Source organism: Mustela lutreola, chromosome 4 (genome assembly GCF_030435805.1).
Source record: "Mustela lutreola isolate mMusLut2 chromosome 4, mMusLut2.pri, whole genome shotgun sequence".
In the NCBI taxonomy this organism is placed as follows: Eukaryota; Metazoa; Chordata; class Mammalia; order Carnivora; family Mustelidae; genus Mustela; species Mustela lutreola.
In genome coordinates this window covers 54,091,238-54,113,090 of record NC_081293.1, presented here as the reverse complement: position 1 = coordinate 54,113,090, position 21,853 = coordinate 54,091,238, and the positions used below count along the sequence as shown (strand labels likewise).

At 40.2% G+C, this 21,853-nt stretch overlaps 1 protein-coding gene across 3 annotated transcripts in view; it reads right to left on the bottom strand.

Moving 5' to 3' along the window:
* The window catches only part of MICU1 (mitochondrial calcium uptake 1), a 244,368-nt gene that overhangs the window by 24,952 nt on the left and 197,563 nt on the right, over positions 1 to 21,853 (bottom strand). For all 3 annotated transcript variants that reach the window (XM_059169978.1, XM_059169979.1, XM_059169980.1), the window contains 2 exons: positions 15,505 to 15,642; positions 3,367 to 3,475 (listed from right to left, as the gene is read on the bottom strand). In XM_059169978.1, the coding sequence (XP_059025961.1) occupies positions 3,367 to 3,475; positions 15,505 to 15,642 (247 nt within the window). The remainder of the gene's footprint in view (positions 1 to 3,366; positions 3,476 to 15,504; positions 15,643 to 21,853) is intronic.

The following is a 21,853-nucleotide window of genomic DNA, read 5'->3' as shown; positions in this document are numbered from 1 at the left end:
AAAACAATTGTATTTTAGTAACGGTAGCAAATAATTGGAAAATGAAACAAAACTCCATTTATAATAGTATCAAAACCATAACATGCTTAAGCATCAATTTCTAAAAACATGTGCCAGACCTGTCTACTTAATACTACAAAACCACTGCTGAGAAAAATCTACAAAGATCTAAAAAACGGAGAGATATTATAATATGCTCATGAATCAGAAGACTCAATATCACTAATACGTCAATTCTCTCCAAATTAATATATACTCAATGTTATTGTAATCACAAGCCCACCTCTTTTTTTTTTTTTTTAAGATTTTATTAGAAAGTGTGAGAGAGTGTGAGAGAGAGAGAGAGAGAAAGCACCCGTACACGCGTTGTGGGGAGGGACAGAAAGAGAGAGAGAGAGAGAGAAAGTAGACTCCCAACTGAGCAAGAAGTTCGACATAGGGCTTGATCCCAGGACCTCAAGATCATGGCCTGACTTGAAGGCAGATGCTTAACTGACTGAGCCACCCAGGCGCCCCAATCCCACCTCTTTTTTACAAAGGAAGCGACAAGCTGACTCTAAAATTTAAGTAGTAATACAAAGGACCTAAAATATCTACAGCAATCTTGAAAAAGAAGGAAGTTAAGAGATTAATAATACCTGACACTTTAAGACTTCCTATAAAGCTACAGTAATCAGAGTGAGCATGGGTAGAGACATTACAGATAAGTGTAACAGAACAGAGAGCTCATAAACAGATCTACACTTAAAAGGTAATTTGATTTCTGATAAAGGTGCCAAAGCAAAACAAGGGAAGGCTTTTTCAGTAAATGGTGCTGGTTCAACTAGGTATCTATGTGGAACACTCTCCTTCACACCATCTATAGAGATTAATTTGAGTGGATCATATAAGACACGTAAGCGCTGAAGCACTAAAGCTTGTAGAAAAAAATACAGGAGACTATCTGCGCAGTTTGGGGGTAGACAAAGGTTTTATTAGGAGCAGAAAGTAATGATTAAAAAATAAAAATTCAATAAATTAGACTTCAGACAAAAACTTCTGCAAATGAGGCACCTGGGTGGTTCAGTGGGTTAAACCTCTGCCTTCGGCTCAGGTCATGATTCCAAGGCCTTGGGATCAGAGCCCCGCATCCGGCTCTCGGCTCAGCAGGGAGCCTGCTTATCCCTCTCTCTCTGCCTGCCTCTTTGCCTATTTGTGATCTCTGTCTGTCAAATAAATAATTAAATTTAAAAAAACCAAAACCAAAAACTTCTGCAAATGAAAATGAGACCTTTAAGAAAGTGACTAGGCGGGGCGCTTAGGGGGCTCAGTGGGTTAAGCCTCTGCTTTCAGCTCAGGTCATGATCTCAGGGTCCTGGGATCGAGCCCCACATCAGACTCTCTGCTCAGCAGGGGGCCTGCTTCCCCGCCCCCCTACCTGTGATCTCTGTCAAATAAATAAAATCTTAAAAAAAGAAAGTGAATAGGCAAGTCACAGTCTAGAAAAATACAATACATATAACTGATAAAGCACTAGTATCCTAATATGTATCAAAAACTTCAATAGGGGCGCCTGGGTGGCTCAGTGGGTTAAGCCTCTGCCTTCAGGTCATGATCTCAGTGTCCTGGGATTGAGCCCCGCATCGGGCTCAGCGGGGAGCCTGCTCCCTGCCCACCCGGCCTGCCTCTCTGCCTGCTAGTGATCCTTCTCTCTCTGTCAAATAAATAAATAAATCTTTAAAAAATAAAAATAAAAAAAGAATTTCAATAAGTGAATCATAAGACAAGCAACTAATAAAAATGGGCAAAAGATTTCAACAGACACATCACCAAAGAAGATATCTGAATGATAAGAACACAGAAGAGCTGCTCAATAGTAGAAGTCATCAAGGAAATACAAAAGAAAAACAAAATGAGATGTCTTTCTCTACACTCCAGAATACTGCCAACCTGTGGACAAGAATGTGGAACAACACGAACTGTTGTCACTGCTGGTGGGAATATAGAAACACCGTGAAAAAGGGAATGATAGTTTAAAAAAAAAAAAAACTAAGTACCTTCCCCTGGACCCAGCAATTCGTTCCTAGGGATTTATCTGAGAGAAATGGCAAGACATGTCCTGAAAAAGACTAACACAAGGATACTCAGCTTTATTCAAGAGAGCCAGTAACTGGGAACAGATAAGGTAACCAGTGGAAGAATGGACAGACTGTGGAGCAGTCCTCCCAACAAATTACCACTCAAAAAAGGGACGAACTATTCTGCCCATGACAATATAGATGATCTCAAAAACACGCTGAGAGAAACTTTACAAGATTATACATTGGATAATTCCATTTGTAAGAAGCTCTAGAACAAACAAAATTAATCTATGGTAGAAAAATACACAGAATGGGGCGCCTGGGTGGCTCAGTGGGTTAAGCCGCTGCCTTCGGCTCAGGTCATGATCTCAGGGTCCTGGGATCGAGTCCCACATCGGGCTCTCTGCTCAGCAGGGGCCTGCTTCCCTCTCTCTCTCTCTGCCTGCCTCTCCATCTACTTGTGATTTCTCTCTGTCAAATAAATAAATAAAATCTTTAAAAAAAAAAAAAAAGAAAAATACACAGATTAAGGTTGTCTCCATGCATGGGGGCAGAAAAAGACTATGAAGGGGGCACAAAGGAACTTTAAACAAAATACTGGACTTCAGTTAGTATTCATGCTGAAGTATTTAGACATGCTGATGTCTACAACTTAGAGTACATCAAAGAATAAGACTGATAGAGGGATGAATACATACACAGAGATACTATAGGAAATACAGAAAAATGTTAACTGATATGGCTATATGGATGTTCCCTGAATAATTACTTCAACTGTTCTGAATGTTTTAACTTTTTCATAATAAAATGTTGGGGGGAAAATAATGTTTTCACTTCCCCTGCTCTCTCACATTGCCTGTACTAAGTCTCACTGAGTTTCTAGGAAGTAAGCCAGTTTGGGGGAGGGGGATAGCTGTTCTGAGCCATGATTTTATCTAAAAAACAAAGCAAAAAATCATGTTAAACCACGTGAACACAGGAAATAAACCAAACTACTGCTTCCCACCAAAGAATGAATTGAAATGCTACTGACTTTAGCTTCATCTTAAATATGTCATGACTCTGGCTCCAATGAGAGAAGTTCAAGTTTCTAAAGATGGGTGTCTGCCTTGACCACGGCCTTTGACACAAGAAAATACATTTGCTAAGCTTGGACACTCAGGGTGAAATGCAATGGCAATGAAAGGAAACAAATAAAAAATAATGTCAAGAGAAACTCCTATTTACTGTTAAGGAAGGGTAGTCACTTAACAGATTACAGATTCAATGTTGATATCCTCAAGAAAACATTTTTGGGTTTCATTACCTTTATCAAGAGATGCCCCAGCCATATGGTAAAAGCTTAATGCAGTGTCCACATCATTAATATTCTTTAGGAAAGTAAAGAAGTTCTCCACTTCCTGAAATGTTAGACCCTGAAAGAAAAGAGACAGCAAGATCAGGCAGGAACCTGTAACAAAAAGCAGCTCAAAATGCAAAGAAGTAGGCAGTTATTCATGTCTATAAGTCAGAAATTTATGTTATGTTTGGAACAGAAACTGCATAAATTCATCAAGAAATGCCTAATTTGTATACAACAAGGGAACACAACTCTAGAATTTTACCCTGAGAAAGGCAAGCTGGCTAAATGCTTTCCCCTCCCATGTAAAATCTGACATGAAGCTGTTTACAGTGATGGCTGGATATCTTTAATAAAAATATTTCTAAATGTGCCCTCCAATTAGTCACAGTATCTATTATGACATTTCCTAGATGAGCTTCAGCCTCTTGATCTATTACACGTTATACACCTTAACAAGTTGGAATGGAGTCAGGACTTCCATTTTAATAATCTACCCTTAGGCCAGCTAAGCTTTCTGAGGCTTAAGTTAATTAAAAAACACCAGAGTTAGTGATACACAGGCGAATGGTTTGACTTGGGAAGCTGTTCATTATGTCAATCTAAAAGCTACTAATGAAGCAATGAAGCAATTTGCCACTTAACTTTAATTGGATGAAATTTTCTGAATGAAGAAGCTCTTTTCAAAAGCTGCTCCTAGGATTTGCTGATCTCCGATTTGACTTTCTCTGATGGCTCAGGAGAGAGTAGCTGTATAACGAGGGGCAAGGGAGTTTCCCTACAGGGTGAGGATTGCTCCTATTTGACTATTTCCCACTTCTCACACATCACGCTGAGACGGAAATGAATACAATTTCTAAGAGGTGAGTAACACTGGAAAGAAGCTGAGGTGAATGGCTTTTAATGAAGCATCAGGTCCTTAACATTACCCATGCTGACTGGCCTCTACTGAGAGCAGCCCCTCTTCCAATCTCCATTTCCCCAGACTAGAGAGCCCTGCGATCCACATGGGGAACTTACAAATAAGGAAACTTCATTAATGACAGTATACATTTCTTTTCTGGTACTCTCCAAACTGGGTCAATGGTCTCTTTCTCATTTAATCAATCAAATGAAGAGCTAAAATACTGTATGTATGATTATGTCACACTATCTTTTATAATTTTCCCAAGAATAATAGGAGCTAAAAAACTTTTTATTGTGAACTATGATGACCATATAGGAAGCTACATAAAATATAAATGTACAAGAAACTGCTGTACAATGAACACCCATAGAACCTCCACTGAAGTCAAGGAACAGACTATCACCAGCATCCCTGAAGCCTTTAGGTCTCCCCTCAAGATAACCCATCTCAGTCATTAAGCCCCTTTACTCAGTGTTAATCACTATTCTGACTTTTAGTGGATTCATTGCCTTCCTTGCCTTTTTTAAAAATTGTGCTACTATCGGGGCACCTGGGTGGCTCAGTTGGTTAAACATCTGCCTTCGGCTCAGGTTGCAGTCCCGGGGTCCTGGGATGGAGCACTGTGGTGGGTTCCTTGCTTAGCAGGAAGCCTGCTTCTCCCTCTCCCTCTGCCTGCTGCTTCCCCTGCTTGTGTTCTCTCTCTCTGTCAAATAAATAAATAAATAAAATCTTTAAAAAAAAAATAGCGTTACTATCTATTTATGCATCCTCAAACAGAAACAGTTCAATTACGCTTGTTTTGAACGTTGTAAATGGAATCACACGGTATGCATCTTATTATATATGGCTTCTCTCTTTAATATTTGTCTATGTTTTGTATTCTGTAGTTAACTCATTTTTATTGTTGTGTGAATATACCACTTTTTTTTTATCCATTCTGTTTGGACTGTTACCAGTTTCTGGCAATTATGCACAGTGGTACATCTGTATTTATGCATTCAAACATTTATGGACTACCTGCTATGTGCCAGGTTCCATAATTTTTGGCAGTGAACTGGAAGGCTTATAGTAAATAGTTTTTCCCTAACTTGAGGCCATTCTCCTTGGCCTTGACTTAGAGCATCCGGAGATAGGACTTATTCCTTATATGAATGCCTTAGTATGCTATCTAATGGAAACACTAGGCTAGCATCAACCTTAGAGAAGAGAATTCTCCTGGACCAGAAGTACAGGCTCTATAATATCACCTGCTTGTGGATGGATACACTAATACCATCTTCTCTCAACTCCATCAAAAGACATGCAGTGGTTGAAATGTGAGGGATTTCACATTTCAACCCAGTGTCCACTGATGGATGAATGTATAAACAAAATGGAATATGATTCACCCTGTAAAAGGAAGGAAATTTTGACATAAGGTACAATACGGATGAATCTCAAAGACATTATGCCAGGTGAAACAAGCCATTTACAAAAGGTGACATACTATATGATTCCACTTATATGAGGTACTTGTACAGAGACAGAAAGTAGAATGGTGGTTGCCAGGGCTGGGTGGGGGAGGGAGGAGGAATGGGGACTTTTTTTTTTTTTTTTAAGATTTATTTATTTGAGAGAGAGACAGTAAGAGAGAACATGAGCGAGGAGGTCAGAGGGAGAAGCAGACTCCCCGTGGAGCTGGGAGCCCGATGTGGGACTCGATCCCGGGACTCCAGGATCATGACCTGAGCTGAAGGCAGTCATCCAACCAACTGAGCCACCCAGGTGCCCATTTTTTTTTTTTTTTTAAAGTAAGCTCTGTGCCCAACATGGGGCTTGAACTCATGACCCCAAGATCCATGCTTTATGGACTGAGCTAGCTAGGTGTCCCAGGAATTGTTGTTTAATGGGTACAGAGTTTCAATTTGGGAAGATAGATGGTGGTGATGCTTGTACACAGTATGAATGTACTTAATGCCACCGAACTATACACTTAAAAATGGTTAAAATAAAATTCCTAAAACAAAGCACATGGTACAGGGAATGCTACCTACTCCGACATATAAGCTCTAATGTTTGCTAGTAAATTTATTGTGAAACATCAAATACAAGAGGCCACGGTACTCATGCTGAGAATTATTTAAGGACAGAGCAAAAAATCTGAATTGAACGGCTATTCATTTGATGACTTAGAAAAACAGTGGGATACAAATCACATTAATGCCATTATTAAATTGAAATACAAAACATTTTACCTTTTATTATATAGATACAATAAAAAATATTTATTGAGCACTTCCTAACAACTCAGCACTCTGCTAGGAACAGTGAGGGAAATAAAATTGCTTTGGACATGGGCCTTGGACATTTTATAGAGCTTACAATTTAGATAGGTGTCCTTAAAGAAAAGATGATGCCAGTCACAAAATTCTTATTTCTTTGTAACAACTTAGCAAAAAATCCAGAGGAGTTTTTAGCAAGAAAGCTATCATAAGACTATAAGATGAGGTGTGTGGATGGAAAGTGAGAGGACATGCTTTCTGCAAGTTGAGGTGCTCAGACTGGAAGGCATTAGCTCCACGCAGCCATTGGCAGGTGGCCTGACCTGCAGATATAGGTCAAAAGGAAATAACCTTCCCTTAAGCACGGCATCAAGGGGAATGTCTTGACACCCTAGGGGGAAGTGGAAGAAAGAGGAGTTATTTTATCCTGTGACCAAATGTTCAACAAACTGGTTATCTAGCTACCTTAGGAAAGATGGACTTATATAAAACTGGACTCTAGGTGATTAAAAAATATATATATATACATAGTGTGGACAGTAGAAACACTGGAAACACTTCTCTATGTTTATTAAAAGATGAATTCAATTAACACTAAGAGTTTGTTAAAAAACAAATAAAATTGTCTTTTTTTTATTTAAAGGCTTTATTTATTTATTTGAGAGAGAGCATGAACAGGCAGAGGGGCAGAGGTAGAGCTAGAAGCAGACTCCCCGTTGAGCAGGGAGCCCGTCGGATGTAGGGCTCAATTCCAGGACCCTGGGATCATGACCTGGGCCAAGGCAGGTGCTTATTGACTTAGCCACCCAGGTGCTCCTAGAGTTCTCTTTCAAAACTAAAAGCAACTGATAAAGTGTTTGAAGAAAACATAAAAAAAAAAACCTTCATAACCTTGCGTAAGACAAAGAGTTCTTAGATATGACACCAAAAGAACGATCCATAAAATGATATGGATTGTCAAATAAAATGATAAATTAGACTTCATCAACATTAAAACCTTTTGTGCTTCAAAATACTGAGAGAACAGGGGCACCTGGGTGGCTCATTCAGTTAAGCTGCTGACTCTTTTTGGCTCAGGTCATGATCTTGGGGTCTTAGCATCAAGTCCCAAATTGGGCTTCGTGCGTGGAGTCTGTTTCAGGATTCTCTCTCTCTCCCTCTGCCCCTCCCCTTGCTTGCTCTAAAATAAATAAAGAAATCTTAAAAAAAAATTACTGCGAGAACAGACAAAACACAGACTGGGAGAAATATTTTAAAATATTTAAAAATCATTTATCTGATAAAGGATTTGAGTCCAGAACTACGTAAAGAACTCTTACAACTCAATCATGAGAAAAAAAATAATACAATTATAAGAAGTATCTGAGTAGATGTCTCACCAAATAAGATATATTAATGGTTAATAAGTTCATGAAACAACTCAGGATTATCAGTCATTAGGGAAAGGCAAATTCAAACCACAATGAGAAACCACTACATACCTATCAGAATGACTATAATAAAAAAAGACAGACAATAACAAGTTTTAATAAAGATGTAGAGAAACTGGAACTCTCACATTGTTGTGGAAATGTAGTACCCACAGTGGAAATCAGTTTGGTGCTTTCATTTAAAAAAAAAAAAAAAAAAGAAAGTTAGGGTGCCTGGGTGGCTCAGTTGATTAAGCATCTGCCTTCAGCTCAGGTCATGATCTCAGGGGTCCTGGGACAGAGACCCACATGGAGCTCCCTGGTCAGTGGGGAGTCTGTGCTTCTCCCTCTCCCTCTGCAGTCAAATGCTCTACCACTGAGCTATACCCCCCTCCCTCTCCCTCTGCTACTCCCTCTATTTGTGCTCTCTCTGTTAAATAAATAAAATCTTTAAAAACAAAAATTAAACTCAATTATTCCATAGAACCCAGACATTCTACTATTAGCAGTTTTCTTTTTTTTTAAAGATTTTTATTTATTTATTTATTTGACAGACAGAGATCACAAGTAGGCAGGGAGGCAGGCAGAGAGAGAGGAGGAAGCAGGCCTTCCTCAGAGGAGAGAGCCCGATGTGGGGCTCGATCCCAGGACCCTGGGGTCATGACTGGAGCTGAAGGCAGAAGCTTTAACCCACTGAGCCACCCAGGCGCCCCTACTCCTAGCAGTTTTCTTAATAAGAAGGAACGGTTAGGTCCATATAAAGATCTGTAGGCAAATGTTCATAGCAATATAACCATACAGTGGAATTCTGTTCACTGTGTTCAGCAATAAAAACAGTAAGCTATGAATACAAGCAACACGGATAAACCTCAAAACAGGATGCTGAGTAAAAGAAGCTAGACACAAAAGGCTACATTATTTTATGAATGCATTCCCATGAAATGTCCAGAAGAGACAGATCTGCAGAGACAGAAGAAAGATGCCTGGCTGTTTGGGTCAGGGGTGGAAATGGGGGCTGACTGCAAGCTAGCATGGGGATTTTCTGGGGTGATGCCAACATTCGGAAACAGGATGGCAGTGATGACTACGTAGCTCTGTAAATTTACCAAAAATCATTGAACTGTTCACTTAAAATCGGTGACTTTTATGGCCTAAATTATACCTCAATAAAGCTGTTAACGAAATAAAAAGCAGCTGAAGTAGAAAGAGGGATAAGGAAAATTCAGCTTCCTCTGGTGTCGTCTGATAATGCCAGGGACCCAGTGCTGACTGGCACGGGTGAAGGTGACACTTAATTACAGGGCAACACACTGTCACACATGATCTCCTTCCCTTGTCTTTTCATCAGTCACAGGAAATCCACCTGCCAGGAATCAATCCCCCTGCCTGAATTCCCTCTGTGGCTCACTGAAAAGATAAAATAGCCTCCTTTCTTCTCCTATATATGCTATGTCTTGTACCAGTCTTATCACTTATCATCTGCTCCATCTTCTGCTTAGTTTTTAAAAACATTTAATTATTTTTCAAGTTTTAAAAAAACATTTAATACATGAATATAGGAAGAGTAATATATGAACAGCACAAAGCAAATTCTTCCTCTCCCCTTGTCTTCCAGTCTCCCACCCTTTTTGCGGCCACTGTCACCAATTCTGTGGGTACGTTTTCAGGGGTGTACCTATGCTGATCTTGCAGTTGTCTTCAACTGTTGCCTGGCAGTTGGGGGGAAAGTACACCACTTCTATTACTTACATGTCTATAAGTACCTAATCACCCCACAACATCACTTTCTTCCTAGGTTCTTCCTCCTACTCACAAAAATATCAGTGATTTCTCACTGTCAACTGGATAAACTCAACTTTTTGCCTAGTACTCAAGGTCCTCCACAAATGCTTCCATAAATTAACTTTCTAGCCATCTCCCTATAGGCTAGGGTCTAGCAACATGGTTTTGTTTCCCCCAAACCCTTCTGCTTCTTCAGATCATGGAGAAGGAGGAGCGGCAATGAATGGGCTCATTAGTGGGAAGATTGTGGACTGTGCAATGACAGTCCTGACTTTGACTCCTGGTGCCACCTCTTAACACTCTGTGTGATTTCGGGCAAATAATTAAGGCTCAGAGAAGTATTTTTCATCGGAAAAACAGGGATTCTATACATCATGCAGATGTGATAATTAGGGAGAAGATAGGTAAAATGCCTAGTACTTGGCAAGTACTCAGTACGAAGTAGTCTGAGTCTTCAGGAAGCCGGCAGGCCCACTGCTACAGAGCAAATGGCAATAACTTTATTCAATTAAGCTCTGAAATAAACTCTTTTCTGGTATGTGTAGGACCTTGAGGGACAGATAACAGGGGAAAGTATACCACTCACATACCTTTGAAGTATATGAGACTAATAGCAGAGGCAAAACAGAAATATAATAGGGGAAAAATCCACAAATTCTTTTACTAGTAAGTCACAGCTTAATACTTTGGGGGAAGTACAAGTTTCAAAGCTAATCAGTAAAACAAAGCTAATCAATAAAGGAGAGTTCTAGTCTTTTAATGGCCACACCTCAGATGTTCTACTACATGGTGATGCTAATACAAAAGCAAACTGCTTTATAACTTTTGCTTGTCAAAATTGTACTTTTTTTTTCTTTTCCTTTCTTTCTTTCTTTCTTTTCTTTTCTTTTCTTTTTTTTTTTTTTTTTGTGCAGAAAGGTGATTCTATTAAAGCATGGGGACTGGACCCTTGGGCAGAAAGAGCTGCCTTGGAATTGTGAGGAATGACTGATTATATACTTGAGAGCTGGGGGAGGTAAGGAAAAAGGGAGATGTCCAAAAGGACCTTCATATGCTAGAGAAACTCTCAGGATACTGGAGGCCTGCCTATTGTCAAGCTAAGGTGGGTTTTCCCTCTAGCTGCCTCCACCTTTCCTAACTCCCCTATATGTTCCCCAGCTGACCAATACGGACCCACAGGTAGGGACATTTCTACACCCCTCTTCAGCAGGAAGGGATTACAGAAGATGAGACCTTCTGCTTTCACCAACCTTAAAGATTATGGGTCAACATTGTTTGGGGTGAAATGATGAGGGAGCAGAAGGCAAGTTGAGGACAAAGAACAAGCTGATACCCTGCAAAATCCTACTCTGCTCTCAAGACCAAGTTCAAATTGTACCTCTGCCAAGAAATCTTAGTCTCTTCAGTTGATTCTAATCTTTCTTGTTGGTGTTCCCAAAAGGCTTCAGAGATTTATATGTATACTTGATACATTCACCAATGCGTTTGACAAAGATCTGCCTATGGACACTCACTGTACTGGGGACATGCAAACAGGAGTATGACTATGCTCTCAAGAGCCTCAAAGTCAAGTGAGTTGCCTTGTATTATATTATTTATCACCGGTGTCCCAGCACTAGGAATGTCAAGTTCAAGTTCTTTGAAGCAGAGACTTGTTTTTGCTCATTATTGTATTCCTAATATTTACAGGAGTGCCTAGCACAGAGTGGACGCTCAGTAAATACTGGATATGAAATTACATAGTTCTTTGTGCGTGTGTGTGTATATATGTTTTCTTACTCAATTATTACAGACTATGTATTTCTTGGGGATAGATGATGGTTTCTGTTTATCTTTTATCTTTCCCACAGCACCTAGCTTAGTTTCTTGCACATAGCCATGTCTGACATTGAACTCAATATCATTTTCAATTCAGCCTTAAGTGAATTCACTAAAATTATTAAAGCTTACAGCTTCTGTGCTCTTATGTGCATAGAGAACCATCCCTGTGAATTACATTTATAAAGTCTCAGAAAATTCTTTTAATGAGAAGACAATATGGAGGAAGGAAAATAGGCAAATTTTAGAGCTCAGTCAGATTGGGCCTAGAAGAATTATTCACAAGAAAAAGGATAGTGAACGGAATGGGAAAAATCTGGTAGAGGACAGGGAATGATTTTTAAAATAAAGGCCATACAAACATGCTCCCCATTTAAAAAAAAAAAAAAAAGGAAGAAATGAAAACTGTCTTTGTTAAATAAGAAACACGGCAGTTCCTCAGGGCATGAATAGAGTAATCTGTCCAGCATGCCAGGTTCCCCCAGTCTGTCCAGCTATTATTACTCAGGGGCAAAAGATCTAGAGACACGGACAGAGTACAGTCCTCCAGACCAGTGGCTCACAAGCTAAACTGCATCCAAGAATCACCTTGGGAGCCTTTTAAGAAACACTGATGGCTGGACCCACCCACTGAGCTGCTGATTTACTGGTTTGAAGAGGGCCCCAACAATCGCATTTCTGAAAAATTCCCCAAGAGATACTAGGAAACTGGGCTTGAGAAGCACTGCTTTGGACGAAGGGTATGGCTAAGGAGAACTCTGCTATAGAAAGGACAAGATCTGGACTAGAAAGCCTTGGATTACAGTTCAGACTCTGGGTGGGTCATTCATTTCTCTTTCTGTCTGTCTCTAGACCCTCAAAGGCAAAAGGAGATCTAACAAGGCTGTTGGAAGGACAGAGAAAGAACAATGTGAAAGGCAGTGAAACATCGCAGAGTCATTAAGTGATGTGCAAATATTTACTTACTATCACCACTAGGACCGCCAGTCCTTTAGGTCTGGGTTGATAATCTGTGCAGAATCCCACGCAGAAAATGATTAATATGAGCCCAATGAAAAGTTACATTTTCATGATAACAAATCCAGAGTGGAATAAAAGAAACAATTAGGAAGCAGATGGTGATTCCCCTTTAATGAGACATGGTCCTAGAGAGATGGACTTGTAACCTCAGGAGCAAAGGCCCTTCATTAACTCTCATTTTAGTTAATTGCTATGTTCACAAAGTTAATCAACATGAGAGGGCAATCAATCTCAATTTCCTGGCTAACACAGCCTAGAAATTCTGGGCCAGAAGTAATTTAGCACCCCAGATTTTTATCATCTGACAAAAACTGTCCTTTTACTTCACAGCTCTTCTGTAAGGTCTCCAGGTCCTAAATTAACTCCTGCCAAAGATACCTTATTCCTTCAAGGGAGATGTCTCCAACAACCAATTTATTGTTTTAAAATATGAATTAATAGTAAAATACAAATTAGCCTATTATGGCAGTTAATTATTTTAAGGTCAAATAAATGTGTGAACCAAACTTATTTAAAATTAGTCTGGTAAAAAGAAAAGAGTGTTTCCTAATGCAAACACCATGTTTTCGGCCTAAGGGCTAAAATTCCACCCAAACACTAATTTTTGGAAATCATAATTTCTAACAGATATGAGCTGGGTACTAAGCACCGTAAAAGCTGTCTCTAAGAGACAGGATTGTTCTCTGTCACTTTCTGTTAATGATGAGTCCTCCCCCCATAACCGAGAGAACACCTGCTGTAGGGACAGAACAATTTTAGAGCCAGGTCAGTTTCTTTGGTCATGGCCAACTGGTAATCACTGTCCAGAGGAAAGGGTACTGGGCTACGAATGAGAAGGTCTGGCAAGCTGGGGCATGTGTGCGTGTGCATGTGCGTGTGCGTGACGGTTAAGAGGTATGCCTCTCCAGTGATCTCTGCTTCAGTATGTCCATCCCACACCCTGGCAAAACCCCAGTGCTGACTCAGTTCTACCATCTGCCCCTTCCTGCACCAGGTGCAGCTGGTGTGCAAAGCTATCAGAGAGCAGTGCTGGCTGGTGCCGCCACAAACTCATGGTTTCCAATCGCAGTGCTGCTCAAAAAATTCTCCATCATCTCTTCCTGAATTCTCTCATCATCCGAGTATCAGTCTTTTGGCTTCTGTGTTTGCTCCTTTCCAAACTATTTTACATAAAATAGCCAGAGTCATTTATTTAAATATACATACAAATGTACAAGCATTTCCCTGTTCACAGTCCTTTAATAGCTCCCCATTGCACTGTGACTATAATCCAAACTCGTGCCAGCACGGGCTGGCCCCATCTCCCTCTCAGACTTTATCTCGGGCCATTCTCCTCCTTGCTAATATGCTCCAACCACAACAGTCCCCTCTCAGTTCCTCACACATGCTAGACCTTTGTGTTTTCTCTGTTGTGGAATCCGTGTGTCCCCCCATCCACAGAACTTATACGTACACTGAAGCCCTAACCCCCCAGTGTGGCCATACTGGGAGGCAGGGCCTCTAAGCAAATAACCAAGGTTAAATGAGGTCAGAAGGGTGGGGCCCTGAACTGACAGGATTAGTGTCCTTGTAAGAAGAGAGCTAGTATGCATGTGTGCTTTCCTGCTCTTGCTCTCTCCCTCTCCTCTGTCTCTTGCCATGCAAACAACCAAGCAAAGGCCTTATGAGGCTATAGTAAGAAGGCAGCTGTCCAAAGGCCAGGAAGAATTTTATTAGAAATTTAACTTGCCTGCACCTTGATCATCAATGCCTGGCGTTCAGAACTGTGAGAAAATAAATTTCTGTTGTTGAAGCCACCCAGCCTGTGGTGTTTTGTGGTAGCAGCCCAAGCAGACTAATACACTGCCTCAGAGTTTTGAAAATGTCCTATTTCCTTCTTTCTGGAGCTCCTCTTCCCTCTTCCTCAATTTCTTCCTATCCTCTCTTTCTTGACTTCTTTACTTCCCATTCTAATGTGTCCTCCACTCTAATAAACAGCTCCCAAAGGTCATCAATTATTACCATTTTACCAAAGCCAATGGATGTTTATCATCTTATTTTACTAGATCCCCTCTGTCCCTGTACTCTTTACTTCCTTGGCTTCAGCTGCACTACTTTCTCTAACTGCTTCCTTCCTATGCTGTTTAAACGTCTCATGGAGGGGGTTGAGGGTGGGGGAAAAAGAACAATAAATGTCTTATGGCTTTAACCTGAATAATGTATTGATGATTCTCAACCCTATCTCAGTCATCTGAAGTAGATGTGAATATCCAAGTGCCTGTTAATCATCTCTAACTGGAGAGTCCACAGGCATTTTTAAAAAATATTTTATATATTTTTTTGAGGGAAAGAGAGAAAGCACAAGCAGGGAAAGAGCAGCAGAGGGAAAGGGAGAACCAGGCTCCCCGGCAAGCAGAGAGCCTGACCCGGGGCTCGATCCCAGGACCCTGGGATCATGACCTGAGCTGAAGGTAGATGCCCAACTGACTGAGCCACCCAGGTGCCCCATACATAGGCATCCTAAATCAAGGTATCTGTAACTAAACTCTTTATATTCTTCTGGGAACCAGTCTCTCTTTTTAATTTCTCTCCAGACAGACTTTCTGAAATTTTTTTTTTCTAAGTTCTAAGTCCAGTGTGGGGCTTGAACTCACAACCCTGAGACCAACATCTGTGTGCTCAACCGAAAGCCAGACAGGTACCTCTTAAATTTCTCAATCTAGTTCACAGTGCCACCCTTTGAACAAGAACCCTTAAAGGCTTATTGTGCAATCTCCCTTCTTCCTCATCCACTGCTCGTGTTTTTTGAAGCACCAGAGATGAATTAGTTATAACCTTTGTTTCATGACACTCTCATTATGGTAGTACCTTTGCAATATAACCATACCTTCCCATGGTTCCTTTTCTTCCTATAAACAAAGATACCTACCTTTCCTTCTTTGAAATGCTTCTTGAGCTGCTTCTGCATGGCAGTCAACTTCTTGGACTGCACCCCACTGTAGGCCAGCAGCATGCCACCAAACTGCCTCTCAGTAATCTTCCCATCCACAGGGTCATGGCGTTCGAACTGGGAGAGAAACAGAGTGTTCTTGGGGTCAAATGCAAAGTATTTTGACATGGAATGTGGAATGATCAAGCTGGATGCCAGAAAGTAGTTGGTGGCCATAGAGACTGTTATTTTTGAACTGTAATTATCACTAAGATTTGAAAAAAAAAAAAAACAATCAGAAACAGAAGATCTGGGTTCTTATTCCAGCTTTGTCAATATTTATGACTTTAGGAAAGTCACTCAACTTCTCTGGGCCTCAATATCCTCACGGATAAAACAGAGCTGCTCTAACCCCTTACACCTTACAGAGCAGGAGCATCCTTATGGGAATAAAAACAATGTTAAAACTCCATTCCAGTTCATGAGTAATATTATTGGTAATAAGTGCTCTCTGGATCACCCATGTCCCTGCTATTCAGAAATAACTTCAAAGCTAATTATGGCCCCCTGCCAGTACTTATTATAATCAATAAGGAATGACAAAGGAGGGGGATCCTCCCCCAGGAATCAAACTAGGGAAGACCATCTTCTTGTCACAGACTTAGAGTACTGGCAGCTAATTATGGAGCAGATGGGACCAGATTGAAGGAATGTAGTAAACACCAATTCTCAAATCCCCCTGCCTTCTGGGAAATCAGAGCAGTCTCCCAGGAAATGGTGGAGGACACTGGCAGAAGCTCACTGAGCCCTTGGACAGGAACACTAGCACTGAGTGCTAGAGGTGAGGAGGGCCATGCAGAAGCTCCTCACAGAGGGGAGGAGGAGCTGTCATACAGTGGGGAATATGCCAGAAACAAGATGTTAATGATGGATATCTATGGAAGTCACAGACACAAAACTCTTAAACAACTTTCACAAAACCTGCAATTATATACGGTTAGGAATGAATGAATGAATGGTAATGGGAACACAATAAATCAAATCTTAGACGGTATGGCCAAAGGTGATCTTCCAACTGCCCAAAATGTCCCCATAAAACTTCAGTTTGCCTAATCAAGAAAGAAAATCCTAACATACAAAATCAGAAATGATAAATTATTAAAAAAAAATAGACACTGAAGATGAATTCACTTTATAATCTTGTAATTTTTTTTTTAGATTTTAAAAAATTTTTATTTATTTATTTGACAGAGAGAGATCACAAGCAGGCAGAGAGGCAGGCAGAGAGAGAGGAAGGGAAGCAGGCTCCCTGTTGAGCAGAGAGCCCGATGCGGGACTCGATCCCAGGACCCTGAGATCATGACCTGAACCAAAGGCAGCGGCTTAACCCACTGTGCCACCCAGGCGCCCCTATAATTTTATAATTTTAAATCTCAAGAAATGGAAGATATTTGGGGTGGGGAGGGACAGAGGGAGAGAGAGAGTGAGAATCTTAAGCAGGTTTCATGCCTAGCATAGAGACCAATGGGGCTTGATCTTCATCCCACAACCCTGAGATCATGACCTGAACCAAAATCAAGAGTCAGACAGTTAACCAATGAGCTGCCCAGGCGCCCCAAGAGTGGAAGATTCTTAAGAAAAATATTAATTACCCACCCTTCCAATTGAGTCAAGAAGTAGAAAATCTGAACATGCCAATTACCATTAAAAAATACTCTGAAAAAATTTTAATTATAAATTTGATCAACTGTATATTTGTAAAGTCCTATCAGTTCCTCAATCTGTACTTAATATTGTTATACACTCACACATTTAAAAGGAAAGTAATGCATTTCCAGGTTTTCCCTAAAATGGCAATCAAAGACTAAGACATCAACAGAGCTTAAAAAAAAATATATAGTGTAGGATGCCTTAATTAGACATGCTTATTTACCACAAAACTACTGAAAAATCATTAAATACATTTAGATATGCAGATGGAAAGGTTAAGAATAAAGGACGTCTAACTAATTTCAGTAATATCAGAAAACTAAAATTTTCATTAAAAAATAGAGACAGGAAAGGGTGCCTGGGTGGCACAGTCAGTTAAGCATCTGACTCTTGGTTTCGACTCAGGTCATGATTTCAGGGTTGTGAGATTGGGCCCCAAGTCAGGCTCTATGCCAGGTGTGAAGTCTGCTTGCAATTTTCTCTCCCTTTCCCTCTGCCCCTTCCTGCCCTCTTAAAGAAAAAGGAGACAGCAAAGTTATTTCAGTGCTAGCTGCAGTGTTAATGAAACTTATAAATGCAAAAATAACAAAATGGCCAAAGATGAGCCCAGAAACCAATTAGAAAGAAAAACAAATTTGAAGATGGTAAACTATCCCTACAGTTTTATTGGAAAATAAGTTACCAGGAAATTTAAGATTCTTATGTGGCAGGGGATAATCCTATTGTCATAAAAGGGATATTAGAAAGACATAAGACATTTACCAAGTAAGGTCATGTCAACAAACATTTCTGGAATGTCTACTAGTTATCTAGCACTGTGTTAGTCATTGCGGAGTACAGAAAAGATTCAGCTTCTGTCCTCAGGAACTTCATCTAGTAGGGAGATAAGACTTATATATGAGACACAAAATAAGGAAATACACAGTCAAGAGTGAAATGCTCTTTCAATTCTTATTTCCTTAGCACAGTAAGTTGATATACACTCATACCCTCTCTAGTGAGACTGTATCAGTGAGCAGGACCCAAGAACTACATTTTAACAACAACAACAACAACAATTTTCTGTACTATGGGCTAGGAACTTCGCCATATATGCCTTTATTTAATCATTTAACAACACTATGGAGTAGATATTATCAGTTCCATTTTACAGATGAGAAAACTGAGGCAACAGGAAGTTCCCTGTGACAGAGCTGGGACTGTTCATAACCCAGCTCTATTGTGGATCCAAAGATTCTTTCTCAGTATCACAGTCTCACCCTTCTAAGCAATGGTACATATTCATTCTATGGGGTAGCCCTGCACTGTCTTAGATAAACCACAGTCATGGGGCTTGGTCATATTTAAAACTATTGAGAAATTGTTCTTGAAGCAAAACTTCAAAACTATTTCCAAAGAAATCAACATTGTCAATATTAAGGGAAGGCCTCTTTTTTTATTAACTCAATTACTCAATGCTTCATTTTTGTTACCCCCTCACTTCTATAGAGCTGATTAATTTTTCTGATTAAGTTTTGACAGTATCAAAAGTTTTAAATGCTCAATTTAAGTTTGATTTATGGTTCAATTTACCACCATGAAACAAAAGGGAGGGCTGGTAAGAGTTCTGCAAGGCCATGTTTCCATCAGATATCAGTGAAAGGTGGTACCCAGGCAGAAGCTGGAGATGCACAGGTCATCGAGGGGCTTCGAGAGGCGAGAGAAACGGAGCTGTGGTCCCCACTCCCCCAGGCAGGCTTTAACAATTTAGGGTGTTCATTTTACCTTCATCTGGGAGATTGGACAACTATGGAGGAATCCCATCTATCTGCATTAGATGAGTCTGAGGCTTTCTCCTACATGATAGACTCAAGGGTGAAATGCTTCTCGTTTTTAATATCGGCAGCAGCAGCAGTAGCAAGCAGCTTCCTCCAGGCTTATGAAAGGCCTGTATTCATCTGCTCTCCACAGAGGCATAAGGCCTCACCTCTATGATTTTCAAAGACGACAAAGACAATTTCCGGGAGAAATTTCCGAGTGACAATTCTAATACTCAAATTAATATTTTTATTAATGTTCTTCTGAGAACTCAGACTTGACTTTGGGCAATGGGTTCTACTATTGTCATTATTTTTGTGTGGCTGGAACCTGAAAGGGCCTAAAAACTAGAAAATTCAGCTCCATGAAGCCCACTTCAGAGTCACTACCTGCTCTGGAATTTGATTTCGGTCAGCACTTCTCCTTTTAGGCTTTTAGGCTCGTTTGAGGCAAGATTGCCTTATTTCTGAGGTCTTTTTTTTTTTTTTTAATTTATTTATTTGACAGAGAGAGAGAATGAGAGAGGGAACACAAGCAGGGGGAGTAGGAGAGGGAGTGCCTTTTATTTCCACTCCTGCTCAGCAGGAAGCCTGACACGGGGCTCTGATCCCAGAACCCTGAGATCATGACCTGAGCCGAAGGCAGACACTTAATGACTAAGCCACCCAGGCACCTTATTTCTGAGATCTTAATGCAGCTGGAGGAGTGGGAGAGAGTGGTTTTTCTTCACATACAAAACTGCTAATGGAAACTGGCTTGAACTAATGTGCTATTCATTCAACATTTATTAGCTGAAGACCTCCTACGCTGAGACTCGGGAGCTTCAAGGGCAATTTCTCAAGGGCCTTTGTTGGGGCTACATTTTCACAGGCTATCGCTAGATATCGTGTGGTTCTCAGGATGAACTGTGTATCTTAAGCCTATAAAATCCTGGGGGTGCAACTCCTGGAGCACAGTGTGCATGTAATTCCCCAGGTCATGAGACTGTCTTTGGGGAGAGAGGTTATTACAAAATTATCACAATGCAGAGAGCTTCCAGCTGTATATTTGGAAGCAATTCAAATGACTAGCCTCATTTTACTTAGTCAAACATTGATAGAGCCTCTTATGTTCCACTTCAATAAGAAATCCCAATCTATTTGGTCTTGTGGCACAGAACGTGTGCATTCCAGCACACCATCCACCATTTGTATTGCTTTTCTGTCTAGGAAGAGAGCTGAACAGCTTAGCATTTTCTCTTCTGTGGCCACTATCACTTTCTCAAATGGATACAAGCTGTTGGCTCCTTGTCATTCCCTAGGGGGCTGCAAAGAGGGGCCAGGGAAGAGGAGCCAAAAAACTGTCCACAAGATTTTTCCTGGCTTTCTTTCCATATTGTGCCTTTTATTTCCACTTCTGCCCCTTGTTGAGAGAAGGAATAGCCTTTGGAAGGACAGATGGTCTATATATCTAGATGAAATGATTTAAGGAATATGGGAAGCCAGAAAAAGAAGAAAATATGTATTATGAGCCAAAAAAAGATTTTAAAAAATCATAAAAGGAAATCAGTATCTGCAAGTGGATCTTAATTTATTAAAGACATTTGACATTAATGTATTTCAACAAATGTAAACTTCAACCGTATTCTCTTTTGTGCAGTTATTTTTCAGGAGATTTTATCTATCTCTTATGGTAAAGCCTGCCCTTACACAAGTATTTCAGAATAATTTTCTTAATAGGCTTATTCTAATTCTAGTTTCTGAACCACACAATGCAATTAATATAGAGTAATCTTAAGCCACTGAGATGAATACATCTGTTTTTCAACTTCACTGTATTTGTCTTTTTTTTTTTTTTTTTTTTTAAGTAATCTCTACGCCCAACCTGGGGCTCAAACTTATGACCCTGAGATCAACAGTCACTTGCTATACCGACTGAGCTAGCCAGGTGCCCCAAGTATTTGTCTTTTGAGGTCTTCATCATGCCATTGCTGCTCCTACCAGGAGTCTCAGGACAACTGTTATGTCCATAAAAAGGCAAAACAATGACAGGCCATGTTCTCTACTGCAAACCTACTCGGAGAGCATGTCATACACACTTCACTATCTGAATGGGAAATCTGTTTTTATAGTTGGGAGGGGACATCAGAGAGCCCCAGGTCAAACTGCCTGGATTCTGAATTTTCTTGACGATCAAATACAAGATGCATCTTCACTGTCAATACTAATATCACACCAAACTAAACTAACGAACTTTTCTATTTAAAAATCAAGGATATCTTCCATTTTAAAATTATTTTTAAGTCCAGGGTGGTGATCAAATGAAGTGACTAAATGGCATGAGTGTCAACCACATATAGTTAAACCAGAAGGTTAACTTTTTAGTCTGACAATCAAAACCAGAAGATAACAAGACTGATACATGAACTTATTACAGGATAGTAAAAACCAAGGTATACCTGACTGAGGGTGTCCGGGAAAAAATGCTTTAGATCTGGAACAAGGGGTTTCAAGATATGGTGGGTTTTGGTTTCATTCTACGAAAGGTAATATATTGAAGTGACTTAGAACAAGGGCTTTAGAACCAGCAAGGCCTGGGTTGAACCCATATTCGCTGCTGAGACTTGAGCTAAGTGGCTTACTTCCTATAAGGCTTCAAAATCTTCCTGCCAAAAAAATGGAGATAATATTCACAAGCTCCAAGTGCTGTAAGGATTAAATGAGGTATTATATGTAAAGAATTAAGCAAAAAGTTTGGTGCATAGTTATCGTTCAATAAATATAGCAATATTTTTGTCACCATGATATCGCTTCCCAGGAAGCTAAAAGCCTCAATGAATCTGTTCTTAGCAGGTGTTAACTAA